Source organism: Ovis aries, chromosome 3 (assembly GCF_016772045.2).
Source record: "Ovis aries strain OAR_USU_Benz2616 breed Rambouillet chromosome 3, ARS-UI_Ramb_v3.0, whole genome shotgun sequence".
NCBI lineage: Eukaryota > Metazoa > Chordata > Mammalia > Artiodactyla > Bovidae > Ovis > Ovis aries.
The window spans coordinates 45285001-45304783 of NC_056056.1; the positions used below are offsets into that span (position 1 = coordinate 45285001).

At 36.8% G+C, this 19783-nt stretch overlaps 1 protein-coding gene across 24 annotated transcripts in view; it reads right to left on the reverse strand.

The window, feature by feature from the left end:
• The window catches only part of EHBP1 (EH domain binding protein 1), a 356949-nt gene that overhangs the window by 77223 nt on the left and 259943 nt on the right, over positions 1-19783 (reverse strand). For all 24 annotated transcript variants that reach the window (XM_060412059.1, XM_060412056.1, XM_060412046.1 and 21 more), the window contains one exon: positions 12945-13088. In XM_060412059.1, coding sequence (XP_060268042.1) covers positions 12945-13088 — 144 coding nt within the window. The remainder of the gene's footprint in view (positions 1-12944; positions 13089-19783) is intronic.

Below are 19783 nucleotides of genomic sequence, written 5' to 3' on the forward strand. Positions count from 1 at the left end.
TGCCCTGTATAGAGGCATTTATGCTGAATACAGAAGAACATCGGCATTCTCCTATAAAATGAAACTATAAAAAAGATAAGCTATATATTTTAAGTGCCTTACTGGTCTAAAACGGATTATGTACATTAATCTTCTGTCAATTGTGTTACAGTAAGAAATAAGAAATATATTTTTATCTTTGTGCCCTGGGTGTAGACATTCCAGCTTATACAGAGAATAAAAATCTGTAAATAAGACAAATTCTCACTCTCTACATTATTAAAGGTTTTAGATTTCTTTTTATAAAAACTGATGTTCTTTTAAAATTATAAATGCAAAGTTACCTACTTCTTCCTCATAATGGAATAATATGTGTAATTAGGGAAAATTAAAATTTTAGCTTGACCTTAAGTTTAAAGCTTGATTCCTAGAAGCTAGCCATTTAAATGTAACACAACCAATACTCATAAACATATAAGCTTAATCTTATATATATTTTTATGAGGAGACATACTTGGGACACACAAATATACATGAAAACTATGAGAAAAGTTTCTATCAGAGATTATCAAAATGAGATTTAGTGCTTTTTTACCAGCTGGATAGTAACTGTTTCTTTATCTGGAAAAGATCTAGTAATCTTACCTAAATCTGCTACAATTATCAGCACAGCATACTATACCCAATTAAGTCAGTATTTTCCAATTATCATCAAAAGTATAAAGTTGATGTCCCACCCTTCATATCAACAAAATACCTTTTAAAGGTTCAGCTCAGTAAAGAGCAGTTTGCATTCTTTTGGTTCTTACCAAATAAGCCCTTAGGATTCACTATTAAGGACCAGTAAAAAAAAAAACAAAAAAAAAATTCTATATCTTTTTTTGATTACTGATCTTTATAGTTAATTAAGGATTGTCCAAACTGAAATTCCTCTCTCACATATACAGTTTTCTTTTGAAGAGTTAAGTATTCCTGCAAACCTTTAAAGACAGATATTACAAGCCTTTCAGAATTCGCTGCTAACTTGCAGTTTGATCCTGCTAAGTGAAGATGAGACTGAGAGCAGGAGGAGAAGGGGACGACAGAGGATGAGATGGTTGGATGGCATCACCGACTGAATGGACATGGGTTTGGGTGGACTCCAGGAGTTGGTGATGGACAGGGAGGCCTGGTGTGCTGCAGTTCATGGGGTCGCAAAGAGTCAGACACGACTGAGCGAATGAACTGAAGATGGGCTTCTATGACTATTTTAATGGGTCACTTACTATGCTTGCATATTAAATATTAGGGAAAAAACTTCAAGTATGGATTATAATAATGTTGTGATTTCTTGCTGATCTTTCTTTTAAAAAATATTCCAAGTACCTAATAACTGTCTGCAAACCACATTCTTACGCTACATAATTTGTGATTGAAAAATGAATATACTTACAAATTCACTGTTAAGTGATTAGACTAATTAAATTGAAGAATCATTCCCAATTCTCCTTTTAGACTTTCTATTTATAAAATAGATTTTATTCTCTCTTAAAACTTAAAGGTATAATTAAACCTATACAGCATCCTTTTTCTGGAAGGTTCACAGTGCTTCAGATCCTAATAACACCTCCAAGGAGTGTGGGTAGCAGGATTGTCATTCCTTATTCTTAAAGTGTACTGATTCTAAACTTTAGTACATCAAATGCAAACATCTCTTTCAGCTAAAATATAATTACATGAGTATTACTAAATGTCATGGTGGATTTATAAAACATTTTTTAAGCAACTATATTCCAATGTAAAGTAATAAGCAAAAGATTATTTTGAAATAGAGTAGCTCCTTAAATTCTATTTATGCATTTCTTGAGAAGAAAGTATTTGGGAGAACTTAGTAATAAAGAAAAATAATAAAAAAGGAAATATTTTCTTGAAAAAAAGCTCATTTTTCTCAGAGTTTAAGTTTAAATATATAATCAAGGAAGCTCTTTTGGCTATATAACGGCTAGACTATTGCACCTGTCAAAACCCTGAGTTAAACTTTGAAAAAAAATTATTTTATGTGAAAAATAATGCACAAAATAAATATCACACCTGAAATTTATATTAGTAAAACGTAACAAACAAAAATCTTCATAGGGCAAAAGAAATAGAAAGCAAAGAAATATAAATCACAGAGCTCAGAGCAATGAAATCTGTCTCCTATAGAAAAATGATTTCAGGCAATACCTGAAACAGGTTAAACAAATGTTTAAAACACACAGATACAAATGACTAACGTAAACTACTACTTTCCCTAAAAAGACCTAAATGCATTATGTACTAGTAGCACGTTCTCATTAAAACACGCAATGGTAGTCTTGACTAAAATTAAGAAAAATTATAAGGTTTATAGTATCTACATTTGTGAGTTCCCTTTTAAGAGAAATTATAGCTCAAATATTTCCCAAAGTAGAGTTTGTACATGAGGATCCATGTGGTAATATTACCAAGAGTTATCCTCAGTGTCTTAGAAGCTATTTCCTAGCCTGCCAATCTAAAGCTACTAATTTTATGAAGGAATGTTTGGTTACAGTGATGTGATTCAAGGCAGAGGTGGGAGCTAACCTCTACTGAGTGAAGTGAAGTGAAGTGAAAGTCGCTCAGTCGTGTCTGACTCTTTGCAACCCCACTGACTACAGAGTCCATGGCATTCTCCAGGCCAGAATACTGGAGTGGGTAGCCTTTCCCTTCTCCAGGGGACCTTCCCAACCCAGGAATGGAACCCAGGTCTTCCGCATTGCAGGCGGATTCTTTACTAGCTGAGCCACAAGGGAAGCCCAATCTCTACTGAGAGGTCCCAGAATATGCGGAGAGTAGGTAGTGTCAGACTTTGCTGTGTCCATACCATAACAAGAAAGGAAGGTATCATAATGTGGGATTCAAGAACAGGAAGATGTGAATGATATAGGGAACCTGAGTCTCGCAGAGGCAAATGTCATATCTGTAACCAATCTGAGAGAGAAGAACCTTTTAACTTTCTCTGATCGATGATAATCAGTTCTGCTCTAAAGCCCTTCAGAGAGTTGATCTTTTCCCCTGTCTACCAAGAAACTCCTTACGGCAGCTCCAATTTTTCATATTTAAGCTCATGTTTTTATTAGTTGACACTCAGAAGATATGATAGACTGTCACTATTCCCTCCCTTCATTTTTCATTAAACACTGACTTAATATTTGGTGCTGGGGTTACACAGTTCTTATACTCACAGTTGAGGGGAAGAAAGAGATAATTAGATAATAACATAGGATAAATGTGGCAGTAGTAATATATACAATACAATAGAAAAAGATACAGGAAGAAGAATTTCTTTCCTGCTAGAAGCCTTTGACAGAGGTACTCACAGAAGTGATTTTCTTAACAAGGGAAGAAAGGCATTTCAAGGAGAACAGCAAATGCTTGATACAGGAACGAAAGAGCATGATGCCACATTCTGTCTAAGCAATTTATAGAGCTAGACTGTAGAGTGAAAAATGGGAGAGAGGTGAGAAATGAGGCTAGAAAGGGAGGGAGTAGGATTTGCAGGAACTTTATGAAGCCATGTTGAATAGTCTGGAAGATTATTACTCTTGGGGAGGTAGGAGTTACCAGAAAGAATCTGAGCCTTCATATACTTGAATTAGTACTTAAACTACTTCCCAGTTCTTTATGTTTCGTAAGCCTGTCTTTCCTTAAAAGTATATCTTTGCTTTCAATCCTTTCACATTTCTCTGAATCCTCTGTAAATTCTCTCAGTCCAGAACTAGATACAAACTAGATACCTCTAAAGCGGATAAGTTTTACTGAGTACACGGACATTGCGCCATACAATTATGCTTCTATTTAGGTACTCTAACATCCATTATTAAAATAGCTCTACTCATTCTTCCTGGTATTCACTAGTAGATCCTAGGTTAGTTGTATAGAAACGAAGTTTAGAAGGATAAAAGACATTGCTGAAGAAGTCCTAAATCTGCAGTCTCTTAAAAGTAACTTTTTCACACAACTCTTGAAGATTTAAGGTTAGTGTCTCTAAGACTTGGGGTCACTCCAGGGTACTTCCAACTTTTTTCTTTTTAACTCCCAGGAACTCTCAGTTAAACTAAGAACACAAAAAGCAGTGGGCACCTATAGGTATCATCTAGACTCTTAGTACCAAAGTAAACATTATAAAGGGCAAGATAATTTAAAAATAAGAGCATGGTAAATTAAGGCACAAATTAAAGAGCATCAGGAAGTGAAAATAGTAGCAATCAGGTCACTAAATTAGATGCCAGATTTTTCTATTTTTAGTTAGACCTGCTTTTTATTTACCAGAAGTCTTGATCTCTTCAGATTGAAAAGGATGCTGACACTCAAGTAGGGATGGCATTAGTCATGGTTCCCTTACCTATTCCACCATGGATACCAATTAATTTGAATGTCACACAGGAGGAAAAAAAAACAAACTGGCCTCCATATCCCAAATGGAAAAACAGATTTAGAAAGATTAAGTAATTTCTACTTTTAGTATCACTTAACTCATACTCAGTTGCTCCAGAGACGAAATTTGGTATTTTCCCTTTTAATTTTGTCAGCCAAGTTGGCCATACTAGATTTCCAAAATACGGACAGCACTGCAAATAATTTCAATCGATATGTATAAGAGCTACCAGCAATGATAAAGAAAATGATTAAATTAAGAAAACTATCATGTCACTGGAAAAGAGATTATCAACTTGTATACTAAATTGAAAATCTGAAAAGCAATGGCAAGGTCTAATTTCTTTTGTAAAATTGGACTTACCTGATATTTTACATTTTCTTTCTTAAATAATTTCAATATTTGCTATGAGGCCCACAGAGTAACAAATGTCAACACTAGAGCAACAGTTCCAGGATGTACTATTGAGTTCATGGAACTGATGTTCTTCACAACACATCAATATAGGGCTTGACTTATTTGAAAAACAAGCAATAGTAGAATGTGCAAGAAAGTTTTAAAAGTGAGCTTAAGGGCTTCCCTGATGGTCCAGTGGTTAAGACTTCACCTTCCAAAGGAGGGGGTGCGAGTTTGATCCCTGGTCAGGGAATTAAGATCCCAAATGCCTCACAGCCAAAAAAATCAAAACATAAAACAGAAGCAATATTGTAACAAAGTCAATAAAGACTTTTAAAATGGGACACACACACACACACACACACACACACACACCCCTTTTAAAAAAAGAATAGTTTTTTTTTTAAATTAAGTAAACTTAAACTATAACTGAGAAGAGGCTACAACAATATTTCCCATGCCACATGCTCATCTTACAATGTGACTTTGATAGTCCTCTCATCGAGTGGTAAGGTCTACCTCTCTGCTACTTAAACCTGGGGGTGGCTTTGTATCTCCTCAGGCTAACAGTATGGCAAAGGGACTTTTAAAGCTAGAACATGAGAACGGAATGGCTATCCACTCCAATATTCTTGCTTGGAAAATTCCATGGACACAGGAGCCTGGCAGGCTACAGTCCATGGGGTCACAAAGAGTCAGACATGGCTGAATGACTAACACTTTCACTTTCATAAGCAAGCGTTAAGAGAGTCCACCTATTTTCTGCTGTTAGACTCAGCCACCATGCTGTGAGAAAGTCCAAACGAGCACGAGTAGAGAGACCATGTAGAGAGGCCAAGTACCGGTTCTGGCTGAAAACTAGCCCTTGAAATCGTGCAATAGAAATAAACCATTCCCTCAGTGTCCCATCCTAATGCCTAACTTATAGAATCTGTGAGCATAATAAAATGGTTATTTTATGCCAATTAGGTTTCCAATGTTTTATAATGCAGCAAAATATAACCCAAAAGAGGAAGGGGAGGCAAAGTATTCTTGGGACTGTTTGAAACACAGTTTCATAAGCAAAATAGGGTAAAATTTTGGTTAAGTGGGAAAAAGTGCAATAAAGTGACCAAATGTCTTCTCAGGATAAACAGAATTGATAGTATTGAATTCAGTTTACTTCACACTTCAGTTCAATTCACACTTCAGTTCAGCTCAGTTCAGTTGCTTAGTCGTGTCTGACTCTTTGCGACCCCATGAATCACAGCATGCCAGGCCTCCCTGTCCATCACCAACTCCCAGAGTTCACTCAAACTCATGTCCATTCAGTCGGTGATACCATCCAGCCATCTCATCTTCTGTCGTCCCTTTCTCCTCCTGCCCCCAATCCTTCCCAGCATCGCCACACTTAGGCACAAGCAAATATCATCGATTGTAAAAGTGAATAGTTCTGTTTACATCTCTCTTCTTAAAACACCCACCCCCACAAACTCCTGAGAGATACTGAAACACAACACTAATTTAAATGAAACAGCTTTATGGTCAAGTACATTTGGATATGCTAAGAAAACAATCTAATAAAAATATCCTTTTTGAATACCCCAAATTTCCCTAATTTAAATTTATCTAAACATGTCATTTTTAAAACAGAAGTAATAAAGGGAAAAATTCTATAAGCCATTTGTTATATTATCTCTTAGGGATAAATATTATTAATATTTTGATCACTTTCCTTACTGAACTGTTCAATGTATAGATAAAAACACAGTCTTTCAAAATGGGTTTTATATGCTATATGCTATTTTAGATATTTCTTTCTTTGTACAAAATGACACTGTGAATACTGTTCTATGTCCTTTCAATATTCTTTCAGAACATTATTAAATAATTTTAAATGGCTACATACATATACAATATATATATTTGTTATAATTTATTTGATCATTCTTCCATTTTGAGCAATTGCCATTTTGTAACTTTCACTATTATAAATAACATGTGATGAAAACTTGCATATTCATCTGTTAGTGGGATTACTGAGTAAAATAGAACAAGCATTTCTTGAAGAAGTCAATTTGCTTTTCAGAAGGGTGTGGCAAGTTACATGCTACCAGAAGTATTAAGAGTATCTTGACTTGATGAGACATCAGTACCATCACGTTTCTTAAAATCGAGGTTACAGGGCATCCCTGGTGGCTCAGTGGTAAAGAATCCGCCTGCCAATGCAGGAGACAAAGATTCAATAACTGATCTGGGAAGATCCTGCATGTCATGGAGCCACTAAGCTGGTAAGCCACAACTCATGGGCTTATAGCCCGTGCTCTAGAGTCTGAGTGAGTGAGTGAGTGAAGTCGCTCAGTCGTGTCTGACTCTTTGCGACCCTGTGGACTGTAGCCTACCAGGCTCTTCTGTCCATGGGATTCTCCAGGCAAGAATACTGGAGTGGGTTGCCATTTCCTTCTCCAGGGGATCTTTCTGACCCAGGGATCGAACCTGGGTCTCCCGCATTGGAGGCAGAAGCTTTAACCTCCGAGCCACTAAATACCCTAGAGTCTAGGAGCTGCAACTACTGAAGACCTCTCACCCTAGAGCCAGTGCTCCACAACAAAAGAAGCCACCCCAATTTAAGCCCATACATTGCCATGAAGAGTAGCCCCCTTCTCCCGCAGCTAAAGAAAAACCCTCACAGCAAGGAAGACCCAACACAGTCAAAAATGAATAAATAAATATGTAAATAAGATTAAAAAATCCAAGTTACAGATTTTACAGGTATAGTAAGATATCACAGACATAGAATAAGCAATATTTCAGTAATTAACTTCTGATGTTGAATTCATACTAACATAATTTAGCTAAAAATTTGTTCTACTTGGGATATATTAAGTGTATGCAAAATTATTGGTGCCTTAAAAAGAAGAGATGAACAATAAAATATTTGTTGAAAGTTTAAATTAATAAGTGAATAAACTGAATGAAAAACTAAACAGCTTAAAAGTGAGGATACTCAAATTTTAAGCCTAGTTTGCTACTGTTTGCAAACCTAGGTAATTTTAAACCCCCTTTCCTAACTCACTTTTCTTTACAGTGGATACAACAATAATATCTATTCCTACTTCACAAGGATTTCAGAAAATAAACAAGAAAGAAATAAAACATAATGCTTTAAAAACATAATCTTTAAAGTCAAACTGTCTAGGTTCTATTCTTGGCTCTGTCACTTATTAGCTGTGTAACCATGGGCAACTGAATTTGTTTGTGCGTCAGTTTTCTCAACTATCAAACAGAGATTATATTTAACACATATAATTGTTATGGAGATTATACAAGAAAATCCATGTGAAAGCGCTTTGAATCCTGCTTGATACACAGTAAGCGCTCAGTAAACATTAGATGACAATTATTAATATATGCAAAATTTATACATAGGTAAAATAGTATCTTTTTAAAATCTACTTGGCAAACAGATCATTTAAATCTCAAGTATTCTAAATTTAAAATCAATATACTTCAAAATACAGAGCTATAAATTTTCCATAATTTTTAGAACCTGAAACAACTATGAAACAAAGTTTATCACAAATATAATAACAATAAAATAACTTTCTTTTTTAAGAGAATATTCTTTCCCTGGCTCTTCATTTAACTGGATCCTTCTCATCCATCAAGTCTTACTTCAAATGTCTCCTCTTCAAGTCACGCCTGCTGCTGCTAAGTCACTTCAGTTGTGTCCAACTCTGTGCGACCCCACAGATGGCAGCCCACCAGGCTTCCCTGTCCCTGGGATTCTCCAGGCAAGAACACTGGAGTGGGTTGCCATTTCCTTCTCCAATGCATGAAAGTGAAAAGTGAAAGTGAAGTTGCTCAGTTATGTCTGACTTAGCAACCCCATGGACTGCAGCCTACCATGCTCCTCCGTCCATGGGATTTTTCAGACAAGAGTACTGGAGTGGGGTGCTTATCCTCTAGTATGTCTACTAAATCAGTCATTTTCACACTCTGTAGTTAACTTATTTATTCATCATTCTCTGTCTCTTCTCACCAAAATGCAAATTCCATGAGGGAAGAATCTTTGTCTTTTGGCCATACCTTGTGGCATGTAGGGTCTTAAGTTCCCTGACCAGGGATTGAACTTGCAACTCCTGCAACGGAAGCATGGAGTCTTAACCACTGGACTACCAGGGAAGACCCGAAGCTTAGTCTTTTCTATTGCTACACTCGGCTCCAACTCAATAAATATCTTATTGAACCAACAAATTGATATAACAGATGGTTAGGCACTGAAAGAACTAGTATAAAAGCTACAAAATTTCTTCCTTAGAAAGAATGGCCATCTAAATTAGCATTTCTCAAACATTTTTATCATGACCCACAATTAAAAATACATCTGGTAACAAGATCCAGTAAGCACACATACCCACATAACTAAAATAAGTCTCAAACAAAAACATTATGATGTATGATAAATTCTGGTATTTTACCATTTTATTTAAATATTCTCTTCTTTTTCATTGAAAATAAAACTGTGGCCCACTATATTGATTTTATATCACATTACTGTGTAAAGACTCAAAGTCTGTATATTATACAGCATAGAAATATAGCCAGTATTTCACAATAAATTTAAATGCAGTATAATCTATAAAATATTGAATTACTATGTTGTATATCTGAAGCTAATATTGTAAATCAACTATACTTCACTTAAAGAAAAAAAGTAACAATAAAGAAAGTAAAAAAGAAGAAAAGTATGAAAAACAGTGGTCAAGCTCAGAGGTTAAGCTAGTATCTGAAAGGAGTTAACAAAAACAACACAATGGAGCAAAGATCGTCTTTTCAACAAATGGTGCTAGATGAACTGGATATGCACATGCAAAAAAATAAACCTAGACACAGACCTTACGCCTTTCACAAGAATTAACTCAAAATGGATCACAGACCTGAATGTAAAACATAATTCTAGGAAACTCCTAGAAGATAACATAAAACCTAAATGACCTTGAGTATGGTGATGCCTTTTTAGATATAACACCAAAGGTATGATTCATGATACAGATAATGCATAAACTGGATTTCATTAAAATTTATAATTTCTACTCTGTGAAAGACAATGTAGAAAGAATGAGAAGACAAGCCACAGGCATGGATAAAATATTTGCAAAGATATATCTGATAAGACTGTTATCCAAAAGAAACAAAGAACTCTTGAAACTCAATAGTAAGAAAACAAATAACTTGACTAAAAAATGAATCAGTGACCTTAACAGACATCTCTCCAACGATTTCCAGATGGCACATAAGCATATGAAAAGGTGCTCCATATTATATATTCTCAGCGAAATGCAAATCAAAGCAACGAGATACCACTACACACCTATTAGAATGGCCAAAATCTGGAACACTGACAGTACCCAAAGAAAAACACAAGAATTCTCATTTATTGCTGATGGGAAAGAAAAATGGTATAGCTACTTTAGAAGACAATTTGGTGTCTCTTTTGTTTTTTGTTACTTATAAAAGTAAACACACTTGCCATAAGATCCAGCAAATGTGCTCCTTGAAATGTACCCAAAGGAGCTGAGAACTTGAGGTCATATAAAAACCTGCTTTGTAGATGATTGCTGCTACTGCTAAGTCACTTCAGTCGTGTCCGACCCTGTGCGACCCCATAGACGGCAGCCTACCAGGCTCCCCCGTCCCTGGGATTCTCCAGACAAGAACACTGGAGTGGGTTGCCATTTCCTTCTCCTGGGGTCTATACAAGTGAGGGATATTTTCAGGCCAAAGATGGAATATTTAAAGATAGTAATTTTTTAATATCAAATAACCCCCTTTATGAATAAACCAAAATACAAAGCTTTTACCCACTGGAGCAGTTTTGTCTTTTGGGAGAGATTTCAAACTCAAGCAGCAAATAAAACACTCAAAACCAAGACACTGGGTAAATAGACAGAGATGGTATAATTAAAATGCAATCGAAGTGTTTTTTTTAATTGTGTCTAGTACACCACAGGCCTCAAATGCTTGCTGATGAATTTTGGGAAGGCTTTGGGTGAAGGGAAGAAAGATAGTAGAAAAAATTGCAAAACCAGTGATTCCCTTTGAAAAGTATACTGGCCGACAAGCATTTGGTTTTGTGAAAGAGGCACTCTTTTTATAGAAAAAAGAAGCTATTATGTGGTGTATAAAAGTCCCTAAATAATCACCAGAATGCTATCCATGATTACTAAACCTCAAGAAGTAAGGAATTTTGATGGTGCAAGATAGTATTTGTGATGTCTAGTGTTCCGAGAATAATTTCAACTCCTGATAATGACCCCTTAACACCAAGTTACGAACCATCACACTGTTTTGTCCTGCTTAGGTGTATTTCCAGTGTCCGGGACAGGGCTTTAAAAATGTTCAACAGGAAGGGGGAGGCAGTTGCTAAGTGGTTGGAGATAGAAAAAGGAGAAAGAAAACAACATGAGTTTAAAAGGCATTGTAGATGATTAAAGGAGCTTTATTCCTGATTACAACCAAGATGCCTAGCAGTAAGTGAATGGAAAAATAAACTGTGGTACATCCAGACAGTGGAATATTATTCAGCATTAAAAAGAAATGAGCTATCAAACTATGAAAACACATGGAGGAACCTTAAATGCATATTACTAAGTGAAAAGAAGCCATATCAGAAAAGGTAATATACTATGGTTCCAACTACCAACATTCTGTAAAACATAAAATTATGAAGACAATGAAATTATCAGGTTCTCAGAGGTTGAGGATGGGGAGAGAGATGAATAGGTGAAATGCAAAGGATTCCTAGGGCAGTGAAAATTCTCTGTATAATATTATAAAGATGGAGAGATGTTATTATGCATTTGTCTAAACTCATAGACTGTATAACAATAAGAGTAAACTGAATGTAAGCTACAGACTTTGGGTAATAATGATGTGTCAATGTAGATTTATCAGTTTTAACAAATATACCACCCTGGCAGGGACTGTTATTAAGAAGGACGGTTACTCAATGGGTACAGGGGGTATAGGGGAAAACTCTATACCTTCCTCTCAATTCTGCTGTCAACTTAAAACTGCTCTAAAATAAATCTTAATTTAAAAAAAAGAGGAAAATACAGTTTTATGTATATGTAAAATTGGGGGTAGGGAAGGGTTATCATAATTTTCAGATTCATGAAGAGGTTCATGTCTCCCTAAATCTAAGGCTTTTTTTAAAACTATATATTCATTATTATCTGTGAGGCACTACAGAAAAATATGTATAAAAATATGGCTTAACACAGGGATGGTAGTCTATGATAGGAAAGAGGATTGACTCGGGAGTTTGATTAAGTCTCAGGATCAAATCATGAATTCATCATACACTGACTACAACCTTACACAAATTATCTTACCAATCAGCCTCAGTTTTCTTACCTAAAAGGAGTTTGAATATCTACTTAAGAGGTTAAGTAAAATAGAAATTATGTAAAACATCCACTATAGTGCCTAAAGCATCCACTTAGCCTATATGCTAAGTATTTTAATAAATGGTAAGCATCATTTGGAGAAGGCAATGGCAACCCACTCCAGTACTCTTGCCTGGAAAATCCCATGGGCGGAGGAGCCTGGTAGGCTACAGTCCATTGAGTCACAAAGAGCTGGACATGACTGAGTGACTTCACTTTCACTTTTCACCTTCATGCACTGGAGAAGGAAATGGCAACCCACTCCAGTGTTCTTGCCTGGAGAATCCCAGGGACGGGGGAGCCTGGTGGGCTGCCATCTATGGGGTTGCACAGAGTCGCAGAGAAGCGACTTAGCAGCAGCAGCAGCAAGCACCATTATTATACTCTAATATTTTCAAAAAAATTAACTTCCATGCACAAAACACCATCTTAAACAAAGTACACCTAAATTATAAAATTAAATTGATATAAAACAGATTATTCATATATATGTGGAAATTATAATCCAGGATCTTACTTTTTCTCATAGCTAATACTGCTGTGAAGGAATAATACAAACTACTCCTGTAAGTATGAATTTATCAGTTCAATAAAAGTAACAAGTACCCATAGTATACATAGTCTGTTGAAAAAGAATTTATTAAGAATATAAATAAGTTACTCTTATTTACACCCCCATGATTACAATGAATAATGTATTATTTTTAACCAATGTTCCTCACATCACTTAGCTGCCTGTTGCAGAGTGGTGTGGCTGCGTTGGTATGCTGCTTATTCCCTGCCTTTAAAGCTGCATCTCTTCTTGCTTGCTCAAGCAGAACTCTTGCTCTTTCTTTGAGTTCTTCTTGCCTGGATAACATTCGATGCTTAAAAACAAAGATACAGAATTAGAAGCCAAAACAAATAAAACCCCTCAAACCCATGTAATCCATTTTTGTAAACTAATCAATAGTTATACAATCCATCAAAATAATACAGGTCAGGAATAAGACTGTATCAATAGTTTTGTGAGATTACCCGTAGAAAATACTAATGCTGATTAGAAACTGTATCTTTACTGGCTAAAACTGGGTTAATTAAAATTACATTTTTATTAGAACACAGTCTCACAAGGTATAAAGTCCATACACATATTATATGCACTGTTAATCACAGTATGCCTTTCATGGATCACAGCCTGGTTGTGGCAAAGGGTCTTACCTAACTCAGTGAGGCTATGAGCCATGCCATGCAGGGCCACCCAAGATGAATGGGTCATAGTGAAGAGTTCTGACAAAACAAGATCCAATGGAGAAGGAAACTGCAACTCATTTCAATATTTTTGCCTGAAGAACTCTATGGACAGTATGAAAAGGCAAAAAGATATGATGCTGGAAGATGAGCCCCCAGGTGGGAAGGTGTCCAATATAATAAAAGCAGAAGGAAATTACTAATAGCTCCAGGAAGAATGAAGCAGCTGGGCCAAAGAGGGAAAAAAACTCAGCTGTGGATGTGTCTGGTGGTAAAAGTAAAGTCTGATGCTGTAAAGAACAATACTGTATAAGAATCTGGAATGGCAGGTCCATAAACAGGAGATGGCCAAACAAGAGATGGCAAGCGTGAACATGGACATCTTAAGAATCAGTGAAAAAAATGGATGGGAATGGAAAAATTAAATTCAGATGACTATTATATTTACTACTGTGGGCAAGAACACTTTAGAAAAAGTGGGATAGGCCTCACAGTCAACAAAAGAGTGAAATGAAGGACTTGGTTGCAACCTCAGAATGAGAGAATGATCTTGGTTCATTTCCAAGGCAAATCATTCAACATCATACTAATCCAAGTCTATGCCCAACCCACTGATGCTGAAGAAACTGAAGTTGAATAGTTCTATGCAGACCTATAAGACCTCCTAAAACTAACACACAGAAAAAGAGGTCCTTTTCATCATAAAGGATTGGAATGCAAAAGTAGGAAATCAGGAGACATCTGGAACAACAGGCGAGTTTGGCCTTGCAGTAGAAAATGAAGCAGGGCAAAGGCTAACAGAATTTTGTCAAGAGAACACAGTGGTCATAGAAAACATCATTTTCCAACAACCCAAGAGACGACTCCACTAATGGACATCACCAGAGGGTCAACAATGAAATCAGACTGATCATGTTCTTTGCATCTGAAGATGGAAAAGCTCTACACAGTCAGTAAAAACAAGACCTGGAGATGACTGTGGCTCAAATTGTGAGCTCCTTATTGCAAAATTCAGGCTTAAATAGAAAAAAGTAGGTAAAATAACTAGGCCATTCAGGTATGACATAAATCAAATCTCTTATGATTATCCAGTGGAGGTGACGAGTAGATTCAAGGGATTAGATTTGGTAGACAAGGTGCCTGAAGAACTATGGATGGAGGTTCTTAACATTGCACAGGAGGCAGTGACCACAACCATTCCAAAAAAAAAAAAGAAATGCATGAAGGCAAAGTGGTTGTCTGGGGAGGCTTTAAAAATAGCTAGGAAATAAGTTAAGTGAAAGGTAAGGGAGAAAGGGAAAGAGATACCCATCTAAAGGTAGTGTTCCAGAGAACAGTAAGGAGAGATAAGAAGGTGTTCTTCAATGAAAGAAATAGAGGATAACAACAGAATGTGAAATACTAGCAATCTCCTTAAGAAAACCAGAGATACCAAGGGAACATTTCATGCAAGGATGGACATGGTAAAAGACAAAAATGGTAAAGATCTAACAGAAACAGAAGAGATTAAGAAGTGGCAGGAATACCCATAAGAACTATACAAAAAAGGTCTTAGAGACCTGGATAACCACAATGGTGTGGTCACTCTCCTAGAGCCGAACATCCTGGAGTGTGAAGTCAAGTGGGCCTTAGGAAGCATTCCTATGAACAAAGCTAGTAGAGGTGACAGAATTCTGAGTAATATCAAATCCTAAAAGATGATGTTGTTGAAGTGCTGCAGTCAATAAGCCAGCAAATTTGGAAAACTCAGCAATGGCCACAGAACTGGAAAAGGTCAGTTTTCATTCTAATCCCAAAGAATGGCAATGCCAAAGAACATTCAAATTACTGTACAATAGCACTCATTTCATATGCCAGAAAGGTTATAGTCAAAATCCGTAAGACAGGCTTCAGCAGTACGTGAAAGTAAAACTTCCAGAAGTACTGGTTTTCAGAGAGGCAGATGAACCAGAGATCAAACTGCTAACAATTGTTGCTGCTGCTGCTAAGTCGCTTCAGTCGTGTCTGACTCTGTGCGACCCCATAGATGGCAGCCCACCAGGCTCCCCCGTCCCCGGGATTCTCCAGGCAAGAACACTGGAGTGGGTTGCCATTTCCTTCTCCAATGCATGAAACTGAAGTCGCTCAGTCATGTCTGACTCTTAGCGACCCCATGGACTGCAGCCCACCAGGCTCCTCCATCCGCGGGATTTTCCAGGCAAGAGTACTGGAGTGGGGTGCCACTGCCTTCTTCGTTGGATCATGGAGAAAGCAAGGGAGTTCCAAAAAAACATCTAATTCTGCTTCACTGACTATGCTAAAGCCTTTCACTGTGTGGATCACAACAAACTGTGGAAAATTCTTAAGAGGTGGGAGTACCAGACCACCTTATCTGTTTCCTGAGAAATCTGTATGTGGGTCAAGAAGTAACAGTTAGAACTGGATATGGAAAAACTGTTTTCAAGTTGGGAAAGGAGTATGACAAGTCTGTATATTGCCACCCTACTTATTTAACTTCTATGCAGAGTACATCATGTGAAATGCTGAGCTGGATTAATCACAAGCTAGAATCAAGATTGCTGGGAGAAATAGCAAAGTATATATATGCAGATGATATGACTAACTGTAGAAAGTGAAGAGGAACTAAAGAGTCTCTTGATGGGAGTGAAAGAGGAGAGTGAAATAGCGGGCTTAAAACTCAACATTCAAAAAACTAAGATCATGACATCTGGTCCCATCACTTCATGGCAAATAGAAGGGGAAAAAGTAGAAATAGTGACAGATTTTATTTTGAAATTAAGACACTTGTTCCTTGGAAGGAATGCTATGACCAACCTAGACAGCATATTAAAAAGCAGAGACATCACTTTGCTGACAAAAGTCCATATAGTCAAAGCTATGGTTTTTCTAGTAGCCATGTATGGAAATGAGAGTTGGACCATAAAGAAGGCCTGAGTGTTGAAGAATTGATGCTTTTCAATTCTGGCACTGGAAAAGACTCTTTGAGAGTCCTGTGGACTGCAAGAAGATCAAACCAGTCAATCCTAAAGGAAACCAACCCTAAGTATTCTTTGGAAGAACTGTTGCTAAAGCTGAAGCTCCAAAACTTTGGCCACCTGATGTGAAAAGCTGACTCACTGGAGAAGACCCTGATGCTGGGAAAGACAGAAAGCAAAAGGTGAAGGGGGTGGCAGAGGATGCTGCTGCTGCTGCTAAGTCACTTCAGTCGCATCCAACTCTGTGCGACCCCATAGATGGCAGCCCACCAGGCTCCGCCATCCCTGGGATTCTCCAGGCAAGAACACTGGAGTGGGTTGCCATTTCCTCCTCCAATACATGAAAGTGAAAAGTGAAAGTGAAGTCACTCAGTTGTGTCTGACTCTTTGCGATCCCATGGACTGCAGCCTACCAGGCTCCTCTGTCCATCGGATTTTCCAGGCAAGAGTACTGGAGTGGGTTGCCATTGCTTTCTCCGGCAGAGGATGAGATGGTTAGATAGCATCATTGATTCAATGGACACGGATTTGAGCAAATTCCGGGAGACTGTGGAGGACAGTGGAGCCTGGTATGCTGCAATCCATGGGGTCACAAAGAGTAGGACATGACTTAGCAACTGAACAACAAATCACAGTATAATCTGGAAAAGACAGTTTTTAAAGTTCCCAGTTTTATTTTTATACTTGTGTATAATTGATAACAAGATGTCTTCCAGATTAGGATACTGATAAATTTTAAATACCTATGGCAGTTTTGTTTTCTTTTTCTATTTATTTTTTAACTGAAGCATACTTGCTTTACAATGTTATGCAGTTCTTTAAATTCTTGACTATGAAATGTTTATAGAAAATGCAAAGCTATCAAATTTTTTAAACTTACTTTTTTATTGAGAGATAATTGATTTACAGAATTTTTTGTTTTTGGTCAAATCTCAACATGAATCAGCTATAGGTATACATATATCCCCTCCCTTTTGAAACTCCCTCCCATCTCCCTCCCCATCCCACCCTTCTAGGTTGCTACAGAGCCCCTGTTTGAGTTTCCTGAGCTATACAGCAAATTCCTGTTGGCTATCTATTTTACATACGGTAATATGTTTCCATGTTACTCTTTCCATACATCTCACCCTCTCCTCCCCTCTCCCCATGTCCATTAAGTTTATTCTCTATGTCTGTTTCTCCATTGCTGTCCTGTGTGCGTTAGAATACGATATTTATCTTTCTGACTCACTTCACTCTAAGAATTTCTAGGTTCATCCACCTCATCAGAACTGACTCAAATGTGTTACTTTTATGGCTGAGCAATATTTCATTGTGTATATGTATCACAACTTCTTTATCCATTCATCTGTTGATGGGCCTCTAGGTTGCTTCCATGTTCTAGCTATTGTAAATAGTACTGCAATGAACACTGGGATATGTGTCTTTTTCAACCCTGGTTTCCTCAGGGTATATGCCTAAGAGTGGGATTGCTGGGTCATATGGAGGTTTTATTCCTAGTTTTTTAAGGAATCTCCATAACGTCTTCCATAGTGGCTGTATCAATTTACATTCCCACCAGTAGTGCAAGAGGGTTCCCTTTTCTCCACACCCTCTCCAGCATTTATTGTTTGTAGACTTTTTGATGATGGCCATTCTGACCGGTGTGAGATGATATCTCATTGTGGTTTTGATTTGCATTTTTCTAATAATGAACAATGATGAGCATCTTTTCATGTGTTTGTTAGCCATCTGTATGTCTTCTTTGGAGAAATATCTGTTTAGGTCTTTTTCTCCCTTTTTGATTGGGTTGTTTGTTTTCCTGGCATTGAGCTGTGTGACCTGCTTGTATATTTTGGAAATTAATCCTTTGTCAGTTGTTTCATTTGCTATTATTTCCTCCCATTCCAAGGACTGTCTTTTCACCTTGCTTATAGTTTCCATTGCTGTGCAAAAGCTTTGAAGTTTAGTCAGGTCCCATTTGTTTACTTTTGTTTTTATTTCCATTACTCTAAGAGGTGGGTCATAGAGGATCTCACTTTGATTTATGTCATCGAGTGTTCTGCCTATGTTTTCCTCTAAGAGTTTTATAGTTTCTGGTCTTACATTTAGGTCTTTAATCCATTTTGAATTTATCTTTGAGTATGGTGTTAGGAAGTGCTTTAATTTCATTCTTTTACATGTAGCTGTCCAGTTTTCCCAGCACCATTTATGGAAGAGGCTCTCTTTTCTCCATTGTATGTATATTCTTGCCTCCTTTGCCAAAAATAAGGTACCCGTAGGTGCAAGGGTTTATTTCTGGGCTTTCTATCTTGTTCCATTGGTCACTGAAATTGAAGCTGCGATCAAAAATCTCCCAAAAAACAGGACCAGATGGCTTCACAGGAGAATCCTATCAAACATTTAGAGAAGAGCTAATGCCTATCCTTCTAAAACTCTTTCAAAACATTGCAGAGGAAGGAACACTTCCAAATTCATTCTGCGAGGCCAACATCACCCTGATACCAAAGCCAGAAAAAGACAACACACAAAAAAGAAAACTACAGGCCAGTATCACTGATGAACATCGATGCAAAAATCCTCTACAAAATTTTAGTATACATAATTCAGCAACACATCAAAAAGCTCATATACCATGATCAAGTTGGGTTCATTCCAGGAATGCAAGGATTCTTCAATATATGCAAATCAATCAATGTGATATATCACATTAACAAATTGAAAGATAAAAACCATATAATCATCTCAATCAATGCAGAAAAAGCCTTTGACAAAATTCAGCACCCATTTATGATTAAAACTCTTCAAAAAATAGGCATAGAGGAAACCTACCTGAACATAGTAAAGCCATATATGATAAGCCTACAGCAAATATTATTTTCAATGGTGAGAAACTGAAAGCATTCCCCCTAAGATCAGGAACAAGACAAGGGTGTCCACTTTCACCACTATTATTCAACAGAGTTCTGGAAGTCCTAGCAGTAGAGTCCTTGCAGTAAATACTATAGGTTTCAATCTGTGCCATATTCCCCTCATGGGGAGAAATTTATATGTACTGGGGTTTTTAACTGGAAGTAATGATGTGACTGAAAATGCCAATTGCAATGCAACTAAAATATTTGAAGAAAATGCTGTAGATGGGAAATATTTTAATTTGGCACTATACATCTCAAGAATGACATTCTTACTAAATGCAATACTGAAATATGACTTATTCTGTAAATATTGTTTTTATAGGTTAATAACATTTTGATTTGAAAAGCTGACATTTTGTATTCTTAAATCTTGAAATTGGGATTTATTTATAGGTTTAAAATATAAAGTGAAAAGCAGGTGTATTTCAGTTTTTTCTACACTGGGAAATTATACTTCATGTT